Source organism: Danio aesculapii, chromosome 15, assembly GCF_903798145.1.
Source record: "Danio aesculapii chromosome 15, fDanAes4.1, whole genome shotgun sequence".
Classification (NCBI taxonomy): Eukaryota; Metazoa; Chordata; class Actinopteri; order Cypriniformes; family Danionidae; genus Danio; species Danio aesculapii.
Window position 1 is genome coordinate 5,520,044 of NC_079449.1, and position 14,366 is coordinate 5,534,409.

At 38.2% G+C, this 14,366-nt stretch overlaps 1 protein-coding gene across 1 annotated transcript in view; it reads right to left on the reverse strand.

The window, feature by feature from the left end:
* zgc:85932 (uncharacterized protein LOC405875 homolog) overlaps window positions 1-14,366 on the reverse strand; it is a 44,172-nt gene that overhangs the window by 18,976 nt on the left and 10,830 nt on the right. The window contains exons 6-11 of the mRNA XM_056474222.1: window positions 11,487-11,558; window positions 9,568-9,659; window positions 7,088-7,162; window positions 6,844-6,980; window positions 1,875-2,020; window positions 894-1,093 (exon numbers count right to left, since the gene is read on the reverse strand). Coding sequence (XP_056330197.1) covers window positions 894-1,093; window positions 1,875-2,020; window positions 6,844-6,980; window positions 7,088-7,162; window positions 9,568-9,659; window positions 11,487-11,558 — 722 coding nt within the window. The remainder of the gene's footprint in view (window positions 1-893; window positions 1,094-1,874; window positions 2,021-6,843; window positions 6,981-7,087; window positions 7,163-9,567; window positions 9,660-11,486; window positions 11,559-14,366) is intronic.

Sequence of the window (14,366 nt, forward strand, 5' to 3'; positions counted from 1 at the left end):
CACTCGTTACAACTGAGGTCTGCAGAAGAGCATCTCTGAACACACAACATGTCCAACCATGAGGCAGATGGGCTACAGCAGCAGAAGACCACACCAAGTGCCACTCCCGTCAGCTAAAAACAGGAAACTGAGGCTACAATTCACACAGGCCCACCAAAACTAGACAATAGAAGATCCTCGATTCCTGCTGCCACATTCGGATGGTAGGGTCAGAAATTGGTGTCAACAACATAAAAGCATGGATCCATCCTGCCTTGTGTGACTGGTTCAGGCTGGTGGTGTAATGGTGTGGGGGATATTTTCTTAGCACACTTTGGGCCCATTAGTACTAATTTTGCAATGTGTCAACACCACAGCCTACCTGAGTACTGTTGCTGACCATGTCCATCCCTTTATGACCACAGTGTACCCATCTTCTGATGGCTGATGAATATTTCCAGTACTTTGTTGAATCTATGCCACGAAGGATTAAGGCAGTTATGAAGGCAAAAGGAGGTCCAACACGGTACTAGTAAGGTGTACCTAATAAAGTGGCCAGTGAGTGTAAAATATCATTGATTCTCATTGCTGAAAGTTTTGAACGCTAATACCTTCTAAACACAGATTTTGCCACTGTTTTAAAGCACACAAGCTTATGACTCTTTCTAGAACAGCAGGTACATTTTAAACATTTTACATTCATTCTCCTCGAACTGGAACATCATACAACAAATATATCATTTACAGTAAAATGTATTAATTATTAATTAATGTGGATAATGCCAAATGCTTAAACGTGACAGGGGACATTTGATTGTGTTACTAATTCTAACTTTTAATTCTAGAATCCCCCCAAATAAGACAAATATATTGATACTAAGACCCAAAGTCGGCTGTGTCAGGTGTTCACTCACGTGGTTGTGTTTCCTTTCTCAGTCAGGACTCTGAGCAGGAATTCTCCGCTCTGATTGGTTTCTTGTATGGCAGGAATGATGATGTAATGGCCGGGTGCCAGGCGACCGCGCAGCACCAGCTCCGGCCGCTGCTGAAATCCCTGATCTTTAGTGGAGCTGAGCAGCGGAGACTCCCGGGAGGAGACACCATGATCACGGGCCTCAACACACACACACACACACACACACACACACACACACACACACACACACACACACACACACACACCAATATTATTACTAACTATTAACTATTACAGATGCTCAATTAGGCAGCTAAGTGGTTAGCACTGTCGCCTCACAGCAAGAAGATCACTGGTTCGAGTCCCAGCTGGACCATTTCTGTGTGGAGTTTGCATGTTCTCCCAGTGTTGGCGTGGGTTTCCTCCGGGTGCTCTGGTTTCCCCCACAGTTCAAAGACATGCGCTATAGGTGAATTTAATGAACTAAATTGGCCGTAGTGTATGAGTGTGTGTGTGTGTGAATGTGAGATTGTATGGGTGTTTCCCAGCACTGGGTTGTGGCTGGAATCCACTGCATAAAACATATGCTGGAACAGTTGGTGGTTCATTTCACTGTGGAGACCACTCATTCACTACAGCCAATTGTGGGGGAAACTGAAGCACCTGGAGGAAAGCCACACCAACATGGGGCGAACATGCAAACCACACAGAAATGCCAACTGCCCCAGCCAGGACTCGAACCAGCAACCTTCTTGGTGTGAGACGACAGTGCTAACCACTGAGGCACCGTGCCGCCCTGTACTAATACATTCCACTTTTATTACCGACCACTTCAAAGACTTCAGAACGGAAACTTGTAAACATCTGTTTTTTCCCGGCGGACAGATATAAAGCCGTGTTCTGTGCCTCATGCGCAAAGTTAACCAATCAGAATGCAGCGTGTGTCTCCAACAACACACACACATGTGGAGTGTGTTACCTTGTATATGTGCAGTGCTACGGAGAGCAGCGTTCCTCTCTGCCGAGCGTGTTTCTGCATGAGCGCCAGCAGGAATGAACACGTTAGTTCAGGGTCACTGGGGTCGTCGTCCTCCTCCAGCAGGGTCAGATTATACTGAGGAGAACCTACAAACACACACACACACACACACGCACACACACACACACACACACACACACACACACACACACACAAATGCATGTAGAGTTGAAGTGAGAAATATTGGAAAGCTGGAAAACCCAAGATCATTTTTAAAATAACTCTGATTGAATTCGACATGGTGGCTCAGTGGTTAGCACTATCGCCTCACAACAAGAAGGTCACTGGTTCGAGTCTTGGCTGGATCAGTTCGCATATTCTCTCCGTGTTGGCGTGGGTTTTCTCTCGGAGCTCCGGTTTCCCCCACAGTCCAAACACATGCGCTATAGGTGAATTGAAGAAACTAAATTGGCTGTAGTGTATGAGTGTGAATGAGTGTCATACTGGATGTTTCCCAGCGCTGGGTTGCGGCTGGAAGGGCATCCGCTGTGTAAAACATATGCTGGAAAAGTTGGTGGTTCATTCCACTGTGGCGACCACGGGCGAATAAAGGGACTAAGCTGAAGGAAAATGAATGAATGAATTCAACATGGGCGGCATGGTGGCTCAGTGGTTAGCACTGTCGCTTCACAACAAGAAGGTCACTGGTTCGAGTCCCGGCGGGGCCAGTTTGCATGTTCTCCCCGTGTTGGTGTGGGTTTTCTCCGGGTGCTCCGGTTTCCTCCACAGTCCAAACACATGCACTATAGGTGAATTGAAGAAACTAAAATGGCCGCAGTGTATGAGTGTGAATGAGTGTGTATGAATGTTTCCCAGCCGCTGTGTAAAACATATGCTGGATAAGTTGGTGGTTCATTCCGCTGTGGCGACCACTGACGAATAAAGGGACTAAGCTGAAGGAAAATGAATGGATTCGACATGAAGAAGAACATCATATATACCTAGGATGCCTTGAAAGTGAAATAAATCAGACAATAATTGAAATTTTGGTGTAAACTAACCTTATATCTACACAGGGTATTTACATTCAGTAATGTGATGTTAAATTAGTAAATGTCCTGATATAAACTTCAATAGCACTGATATTGAATGTAAATATCCTTGTAAAATGGCATTAATCTCCATGTTAGGCTTCATGCATTATTCGAAGCACTTTACAGGTGCATTTTCTAACTGTTCCAGCACTTCTAATTATTCAAGCCCACACATTTTTATAACTATCAACCATGGCCAATTATACATTTAATACAAATATTTATTACATTATACAATATGCTATTTGCTATACTATTTCATCATATAGTATAGTATTCTAAACAAAATATTTGATTCTCCTAAATGTAAATAACTCGCATGTCAATGGTGTCATCTTTCAACTCAAATGATGTTTTATAATCAAATTTCAGGAGGAGCACGCGCAGAAGTTTCAGTATCAAATACGTCATTGACAATTATTCTATTATCCAATCAGTTCTTGACCAAACCCCTATATATATCAAAGCTGTCTTACCTGCAGCATCTTACGACTTTAGCATCCCTCCACCACCCCGTCACCTCACCTCTTAAGCATTACAATCCCAGGGGGAGCGTTCTGGGGCCGGGCTAGATACTCCGCTCGAATCCCTATTCCTCTCTGTTTCCTGATAAGAGGAATAACTCGAGTTTGGGTGTCTTCCCCGAGCTCAGAGCCCTCTCCCTGGACAGCACGCCAAATACGCTTTATTCTGACACTATTGCAAGTGTGAACTCGTGAAATGTATATTTATTTTAACTCATTGCATTGTCCACTCATGAAGTGGTTTCCATTGTCTTCTCCAATATTCATTAGCAAAGGAAAAAAAAAAAGACAGATCAAGCTACAGGCACATGCACACACTTTCAGGGGTTTTAATTTTATGCAAATGCAAAAAAACTATTAATTACATTTAAATACTTGAATATTATTACTGATTCGATTTATTATGAATTCAACGCAATTGCATTTTCAAGCAGTTTGATGTAAATATCCTTGTAAATTGGCTTTAATGTTATTTTTAGGCTTCTTACACATTATTCGAACCACTTTACAAGTGCAACTTTTCCAGCACTTTATTCATTCATTCGTTTTTCCTTCGGCTTAGTCGCTTATTTATCAGGGGTCTCCACAGTGGAATGAACCACCAACTAATCCAGCATACGTTTTACACAGTGGATGCCCTTTCAGCTGCAACCCAGTACTGGGAAACACCCATATACTCTCACATTCTCACACACACACTATGGCCAATTTAGTTCATCCAATTCACCTATTCACATGGGAGATACCGGAGCACCCGTAGGAAACCCACGCCAACACAGGGAGAACATGCAAACTCCACACAGAAATGCTTTATAAGTATGACAAATTATATATTTACATACTTACACGTCATCACATCCTAAATCTGATCATTATTTGGGTCCTATGAAGACCATTTTCAGCTAGTACTGTTAACACTAATAAAGCCAATCTCAATCTCAAAGTGTAAGCCCTTAGAAACATCCTAATGTACCTTTTTGCACTGTCACTTTGACAACTTCTTCCAATCTGTCAGCAGTTTATTCAGGAAAATGCAAAAAATGCGTCTTTTCTTCACCTGTGAGTAAGCATTGTTTCTAAAGAAGACTTGAGGCTGCTGACACCTACATCAGAGATTAGATGAGAGCTCAAATTCAGCTGAAATAGTGCTGACGTTCATGTTTAAGTGAAGATGACGGGTGACAGGACTGCACAATATATCATTTTTAGCATCGATGTCGCAATGTGTGCATCAGCAATAGACAGAATGTGCGATGTTCAGTCTGGATTATAGTCGATCAGCTCCATATTTCATCAGATATGTGGAGTCATGGCAGTTTAACTGCAACAGCATGCGATCTCTCGCGCGCTTTTAAAAACATGAATGATTCGAATGTACATCAGTGAACGATGCGCATCCCATGCTGCAAACGTTACATTACAGTACATGCTTTTAGTCATTTTAACATGAAGCTTTGCAGAGCAACAAATGTGTACAACTGAAAAGATGGCGGTATATGATTCAGTAATCGTTTTATCTCGATTAATGCTTTTTAATAAACTTTAGAAGACAAAATCAAAACCGAAACTGAATTTTTGATTAATTGCACACCCCTACTGCATGACTGTGAATATACTGCCAATAGCAAGTCTCTATTTGCCATAATAATCAAAGCAGCAGCAGTGCAGCAGATTTATTCCACCAAGTCCAAACGCATCAACACTGCCATATACATACAGTAATCATTACCATATTAAATCTCTCAGAGAATTATCATGACAGAATGTTATTATTTCATTTCTGTACCAGAATACTGTTAGACTCCTCAGGTGAAACCTTAAAGAGCCCATATTATGGGTTTTTGAAAATGCCCTTCCATGTAGTGTGTAACACAGCTCTAAGTGAAGTGAAATATCCAGCTAAGGCTTAAATCTGTAAGTGTACAGTGTTTAAAACTATTGATTCATCTATAAAAGAGTCGACTCATAGTGCTTCAAACGAGTCGTCTTGATAACGAGTCATTAGGTGTTTCGTGATGACGCGGCTACGAAACACAAGTAGTTGCTCGCGCAAACCAGGGAGATTTGAAACCTGCGGCCCCGCCCACTAACAGAAAAAAAGTCACACACACACACAGAGACACACACAGACAGACACCGGTCGAATGAAGTCACACTGTGCAGATGGATATTATTGACAGTCTAATCAAAGATGAAACCTCAGCAATATAGCCCAGCCTTGAGCAGATCGAGTGCTTTGGAAACTACATGCTTACAAAGAAGACTTCTTCAGTTTGTTAAAGGAAGGATCAGTAAAGACTGTCAGAACATGGATCAGTGCATCATGAATCAGCATGGATATTCGCGGATATAACTGAGCGCCGCACCCACTCTATTCTGCCGCCCCAGGTTTCCTCTATGGACGCGCCGGCCCTGTGTGTGTGTGTGTGTGTGTGTGTGTGTGTGTGTGTGTGTGTGTGTGTGTGTGTGGTTTGTGTGTGTGTGAGAAAAGAGCAAGTAGACTGTGACGGGCTAGGAGATCTCCTCGCCAGTTCTTGGACTTTTTGCTCAATAAAATAGTTAGTCGTCAGTATTTTCTAGTCCATGCTCTATATTTACATTCACCCACTGGCAGCCAAAATCCACTATGAAGCGTGTATGCACTGTGACTACTTTTATATTGTTGATTAGCAGCTGGGCATTTCACTCTGTCTCGCCCTGAAGCCTGTCAGTGTCGACCAATCGCAGCAGGCTGTCATCGGTCCAATCAGCACAGATTAGCTTCGTGCTGAGGAGGGGTTTGGGAACAAATGAATCGCTGAACGATTCATATGGGAGTCGGTGGGATAATTAGGTAAAAATAAATGCAGATTATAAGACCATGAAAGTGTTTTATGACCTTGCATGCATATTAGACTGTTGTTGGAGACCCTTACAACCTAAATATGACCCTATTTCATGTATAATATGGGCTCTTTAAGCACTGTTTATTTCATTTCTATCTTTGCTTTATTGTATTTATCAATGCATGTAATTTGAATATTATATTTTATGCACGACTCACTCCTCTTTACAATGCCTACTCCAATCAATTATGATGAATTCTTTCCAAATAGAGCTCCTCAAGTCATCTGGTGAAATTGAATTCATATATCAATATATACTGCACAATAACAAAATATAACAATGTAATTAGTTTATAATTGTGTGCAGCCCTAATGGGTGAGTGTATATTATGTCACCAAAAAAGACTGAGGTTCCTTTTGTTGACTTATTTAATGGTTATTTTTGGTTATTCTGTTATGTATTGCACAAATAGTCAATTTTTTTATTATCGCAACAGGCTAATGATGAATATGGATGCTCATGTACCCTGCAGTGGAGTCCACTGTCCGTGATGAGATGTACATTTCCATGGCTTTTTCACATCACCTTCACTGAGCGTATCTTCACTCAGGTGACAAACCTCCATCAGCTCAAAGTTTTGTCTGAAGTCTGCCAAAGACATCCTAAAAAGAGAGAATCCATGGGGAGGAATTATCAGAAAGGTGCATCAGCCAATCAGAGAAGATCAAAAATATGAATGAGCCAATCAGAATAGAGAAAACTGTCTGACCAGAACTCTCCATCTTCCTGTTGGATTCTCTGCACACGCCGCTGTTCTTCAGCGGTCACCATATGCCACTCGATCCTGAACACAACACACACACACATTTACAGATACACTTTTACACAGTTTTTAGCCCTCCTGTATATTTTTTCCCTAATTTCTGTTTAACGGAAAGAAGATTTTTTTTTTATAGTACATATTAGTACATAATATTTGACGAGATATTTAAAAGATACTAGTATTAAGCTTAAAGTGACATTTAAAGGCTTAACTTAAAGGCTTAATTAGGTTCATTGGGCAACTTAGGGTAATGAGGCAAGTCATTGTATAACAGTGGTTTGTTCGGGAAAAATATATTGCTTGAGGGGGCTAATAATATGTAAATAAGAATTCTCCAGAAGAAAAAATATTATAGGAAATACTGTGAAAAATTCCTTGCTTTGTTAAACATCATCTGGGAAATATTTACAAAAAATGTAATAAATCACAGCAGGGCGAATAATTTTGACTTTAACTGTATGCGCAGAAAAATACATACAGGAAGTATAAATAAAAAGAGAAATACACATAAATGTGTAGCCATTTAGTGGCCTATTAAATTGTATATATCATATAATTCTATTGTCAAAAATAAAGTAATTTAGACTATTTGTTTTTCATTTTATTATTAATAAAAACAAACATTGTTCACTTTATGAATGGTGGAGAGGTTTTGTCATTAACAGTTTTGTCCCTATAGAAAAATAAATAAATAAACACAATAAATACACCACTATTTACAAGTTAGAGGTTGATCAATTTTATTTTAAGTTTTAGAAATAAGTCTTTTATGCTTGCAAAAATTACACTGATTTAACAAAAAAAAAAGCAAAGAGAAATATTGTGTAATATATTATTATTATTATAATTTTACATTGCTGTTTTGTATTTTAGGAGCAGCACTGTGGCGCAGTGGGTAGCACAATCGCCTCATGGCAAGAAGGTCGCTGGTTCGAGCCCTAGCTGGGTCAGTTGGCATTTCTGTGTGGAGTTTACATGTTCTCCCCCAGTGTTGGCGTGGGTTTCCTCTGGGTGGGTTTTCCCCCACAGTCCAAACACATGCGGTACAGGTGAATTGAGTAAGCTAAATTGGCCGAAGTTTATGTGAGTGAATGAGTGTGTATGGATGTTTCCCAGTGATGGGTTGCAGCTGGAAGGTCATCCGCTGCGTAAAACATATGCTGGATAAGTTGGCGGTTCATTCTGCTGTGGCGACCCCAGATTAATAAACAGACTAAGTCGAAAAAAAAATGGATGAATGAATGTTTTGTGTATATATATATATATATATATATATATATATATATATATATATATATATATATATATATCATACAAGTATTCACAAAAGAATGCAAATCAATCTCAAATGAGTGCTCAGACAAACAAAAAAGTAAAAAAAAAAAAAAAACTATATATATATATATATATATATATATATATATGAAAATGCTCCACAAATATCACATTTATTTACTTAAAAAAGGATTTCACAGCATGTAATGTTTGCTTTATACTCTACTATAGATCACATGATCTCATTCAATTAATATATTAATGACAAACACAATACAAACCACCAATAAATAAATAAATAAATACAAAAAAACAAGAAAAATCTTATAAGTATAATATACTAGTAATTATACATATATGACTTACAAATAATACAGTAATATTTCAAAAACCTTCAAATAAAAGAAATAAAATGAGAAGAAATGAAACAATATCTGTTTTCAATGTAATTTATTCCTGTGATGTAAAGCTGAATATTCAGCATCATTACTCCTGTCTTCAGTGTCACATGATTCTTCAGAAATCAGTCTAATATGCTGATTTCATGATCCAAAACCATTTTCAGTTATTATTATAAGTGTAAAAAGACTTCATGACTTTTTCAAAATACCAAAACATTTATTTTCTGTGATGTTTTTCATTCATTCATTCATTTATTCATTCATTCATTCATTCATTCATTCATTCATTCATTTCTTCATTCATTTTCCTTCCGTTTAGTCCCTTAGTCATCAGAGGTCGCCGCAGCGGAATAAACCGCCAACTAATCCAGCATATGTTTTACGCAGCGGATGCCCATCCAGCTGCAACCCAGTTCTGGGAAACACCCATACACTCTCAAATTCACACACACTCATACACTACGGCCAATGTAATTAATCTAATTCATCTATAGCGCATGTGTTTGGGTTGTGGGGCAAACAGGAGCACCCAGAGGAAACCCACGCCAACACAGGGAGAACATGCCACACAGAAATGCCAACTGGGCCACCCGGGACTCGAACCAGCGACCTTCTTGCTGAGAGGCGACCACTGAGTACTAACTACTGAGCCACCATGCATGTGACTTTTGATCGATTAAATGTGTTCTTGGAGAATGAAAGTATTAAGTATTAAACTACAAGATCTACACACACACACAGTCCTCGTACCCTTTTTTGTCACTCCAGGGTCCTTCCCACTCAGCTTTACCCCACGGGTTCCTGATCCGCACCAGCTGAACTGGACCAATAGTGCTCTTGACCTGAAATACACACATACACCAAATTCAGTTTGACTTTGCAGGATTTTATTATAAGCCACATTATAAGTGACAAAACTGTTTAAGCTGATAAATAGCGCCCACTTGTGGAGCACTGACCATTATTCAGACGGTTTTTATGAAACTTACAGTATTTTACAATTGTTTTCACACCAATTTTCAGAACTCTGGTGTCAATTTTCAAAACTCTAGACACAAAATTCACAACCATTGCCAAAATTGCACATTTTTACAAAACTCTTAACTCTTTTTTCAAATGCTTGGATACAACACACACAAGTCAAAGATACTTTGTTCAGTGAACTAAGATCCCCTTTTCATTATAACACAATTAAACATCAAATTGATCCCATTTCAAAACGCAACTCAAACATTAAACATGAAATAAATGCGTTTTCATTTACTAAACTTGGTGTTATTATCAACTGATACAATGTATGTTTTTTAAATGATGTTAATTATATTTATGATTATGTGTGTGTGTGTGTGTGTGTATGTGTGTGTGTGTGCGTGTGTGCGTGCGTGCATGCGTGCGTGATTTGGTTTTGTTATTTGCTATGTTTTTGGATATGTACTAATATCCTGAAATAAATAAAATTTTAATGATAATATATTATTATTATTAGTAGACTTTGTATTGTATTAATATTAATACAGTAATTATGGTACAAATAATTATAGTATACATTTTTTTTATTATTTAAATTATTTCCTGGGGTGACACGGTGGCTCAGTGGTTAGCACTGTCGCCTCACAGCAAGAAGGTCGCTGGTTCGAGTCCCGGCTGAGCCAGCTAGCATTTCTGTGTGGAGTTTGCATGTTCTCCCTATGTTGGCGTGGGTTTCCTCCTGGTGCTCCGGATTCCCCCAAAGTCCAAACACATGCACTATAGGTCAATTGAATAAACTACATTGGCCGTAGTGTATAAGTGTGTGTGTGTGTGAATGAGTCTGTATAGGTGTTTCCCAGTACTGGGTTGCGGTTGGAAGGGCATCCACTAGAACAGTTGGCAGTTCATTCCGCTCAGGTGAGCCCTGATGTACAAAGGCACTAAGCTGAAGGAAAATGAATGAATGATATTTTGTTTTGTTTTATTATTTTATTACAAATAATTATACTATTGTTTATTTTTATTATTATATTATTTCATATTTTCGGTTTTTAGCTACTCGTCAATGATCCCAAAATCATTCTGCATAAATCCTTTTTTTCCTTACAAATTTTTATGCAGAAATAGCAAAAATAAATACATAATTGGCAGATTGTGTCTGGCCCTTATTATTAGTAATTAGTTTTTGCTAATTTTATGTTTAAAATATGGCGGCACGGTGGCTCAGTGGCAGCACTGTCCCCTCACGGCAAGAAGGTCGCTGGTTCGAGCCCCGCCTGGGCCAGTTGGCATGTCTGTGTGGAGTTTGCATGTTCTCCCTGTGTTAGCGTGAGTTTCCTCTGGGTGCTCCGGTTTCCCAAACAGTCCAAACCCCCGCTACAGGTGAATTGGGCGAACTAAATTGGCCATAGTGTATGAGTGTGTGTGTGTGAATGTGAGAGTGTATGGGTGTTTTCCAGCACTTGGTTGCAGCTGGAAGGACCCCTGATAATTAAGGGACTAAGCCGAAGGAAAATGAATGAATGAATGTTAAAAAACATGTTGGATAAAAAACTTCTTTCCATTAAAAACAAAAAACAATAGGATGGCTAATAATTTTGTCTTTAAGTACAAACAAAGAGTTGGTTTTGTAAAGACAGAGAAAGAAAAATATAGTGAAACATATAGTGTCAAAAAGTATGGTAGGTATTTCTCCTCACCGTCTCCAGTGCTGTCACGGAATAGGCATGTCTGAACAAAATCCCAAACTCATTACTCTTCTCAAGGGGACCCTGCACGCACACAAACACACTTAACACACAAGACAATAGAATACCTTCACAAAACAACACCTGTCTTAAAGGGACAGTTCACCTAAAACTGAAAAATCCTGTCATCATTTACTCACCATTTACTTGTTCCAAACCTGCTTGGCTTCCTTTATTCTTCCTTTATATCAAATGGATTTGTATATTTACAAAAATTGGATTTAGTAAATGTGAATTGTGTTGTGGATGTCTGTATTTTATTTTGTAAATGTATTATTTTTGAGACTGATCTGGCTCCATAGGGGGAACTGACAACGATCGACTACAATTGCTAAATTCACCGTTTGATTGGATTGATTAGCAGCACACTGAGGACACCTGCTGGTTACAACGAATAATGCAGAATTAAAAGCATCACCTAAAAATAAACCCATCATTATTGTTAGTCTGCGTGAACACAAATATACATTTATTGTTATCATGCTTGATGTGAACAAGTTTTTACACAGATATATTACACATATATTGCTCCTTTATAAGCTTTAGTGGAGTTGTGCACTGCTGGTTAAAGAGCTGAACTGCTGACTGAAAGGTTGCAGGTTTAAACATGCAGGTTTTGGTCAATGTGATTGAATGTGCCCTGAAGCAGGAAACTCAACCTGAGGTCAGTGAAGGTCAATGGAGACGTACTAAACATGGCATTTAATACAGCCATATCGAAGTTAAACAATGCAGCATAAATGACAATTAACGGTGCTGTATGAAAGTGTTTGACTCTCATTCATTCATTTTCTTTTCAGCTAAGTCCCTTTATTAATCAGAGGTCGCCCCAGTGAAATGAACCGCCAACTTATCCAGCATATGTTTTACGCAGCGGATGCCCTTTCAGCTGCAACCCATCACTAGGATCCATACACACTCACTCACACACATACACTACGGACAATTAGCTTACCTAATTCACCTATAGCACATGTTTTTTGGACTTTTGGGAGAAACCAGAGCATCCGGAGGAAACCCAAGCCAACACGAGGAGAACATGGTTTTTGACTCTTCTAAAGCATATAAACACCATAATATGCTTGCAGATATTTAAGAAACCTGTCAAGCGAACATTCTTGTTTATCTGAAAATCAATGCTGAAGTCAGATATCCTGCTTTGAAAATGTGCGTTACGTGCTGGAACGCTGTCTTTGTTTTGGTTCTTTTAACCTGCCCAATGCCAGTTATAATTATATTTAAGCACTCTGGGTTGCCTTGGTGGAAAACAGCATATTTCATTCATTCAGTCAGGAAAGCTCTCTAAGTATGCCGAAATGCGACTGAAATGCGACCTCTGGTGGACAGTAGCAGAATCCGAAATGGGATGCAGATTCAGAGTTCCGCATGAGGTGGTTATTAATTACCAAATAATATAAATATTGCAAATGTAAACGTTACGTGAGCAGGTTACATTGTAACCGCGTGTTCTAACAACACACTACGCAATTTGGCTGTTTGCGCCAGACGACAGAAATTTAAATACAGCCATTCAGAAGCACAGAATATGCACTTACTCACAGAATGGTAAGGTTTATAATGTAATTAATTCATATTAAACATTTAACATTTTTAAATGTAGATGCTAAATCACTCATATGTGTTGGAGTCGCAGTTCTAAAGTTCAATTTTAAATGGTTTGTTTTATTTTCTAGATCTGAGATGAAGATCTGCTGCTGCTTTCAGTAGTATGGCAATAAATATCATGTAAAATGGCATTCAAACTCCCATTGGTAGCATTTAGCACTGAATAAAGCACATGAGGTGTACCTGAGGTGATCATTGTCAGTTTTCTGTTGTTCACCTGTGAGAAATAGAAGCCGTTTCTAATATATCAATTCTAGGTGTTGATTAGGACAAAAACTCCATTTAATATGAAAATATTCCTACTATCGTGTGCCATTGCTTTTGTTTAGAACATGATTTAAATCAGGTCTTAAATCAGCCTTTGGGCTCGATAGTCAGGCTCACTCCTGTTGGTCTTCAATCTGGCAACCTGCGCTTGCGTGTGTTTTGATCCAGGAATGCAATACCTAGTTCAACCACTGGGTGTCAAACTTACATACTGCACCTTTAAGACTTTTATAATGGTAGACTGTAAAAATGCAATTGATTTGTGTTGGGACAACATAAAGGAATTAAGTTAACCTATGAATTTTTACAAATTTAAGTGGATTGAAGATAAAGCAATTAGGTTGTCCTAAAAACCCTCAAGAATTCGGTTGTTTCAGGTTATTTTCTATAAGTAGTTTGAACAAATATTAAATTTCATTTTTTGAGTGTACAAAAAAGTAATAATTTAAAATAAAAAGCTGTCTTTAAATTTATTTTTCTGTTTATAAAAGAAAGCATTATAATTTCCATAGACATCTTGATAATGATGATGCAACACACAAAAAAATGATTTTTACTGCCTTTTCAAGCTACTTATTTAAAATGACTGAAACAACATAATTGTTGAGATTTTTAAGGAGACAACTAAATTGTTTTATGTTCAATCCACTTAAATTTGTTAAGTTAACTTGCATTGGGAAAACATTAATAAGTTATGTGGAACCCTGGATTTCTGAATGATCATGTGACACAGAAGTAATGAATCAATGGAATAAATTAGAAACATCTTAAAAATTGTAATATATGTATATATATATATATATATATATATATATATATATATATATATATATATATATATATATATATATATATATATATATATATATATATATATATATATATATATTATACATTTTACTATAATTGTTATTAAATAAATGCATCCTTGGTCCTTGG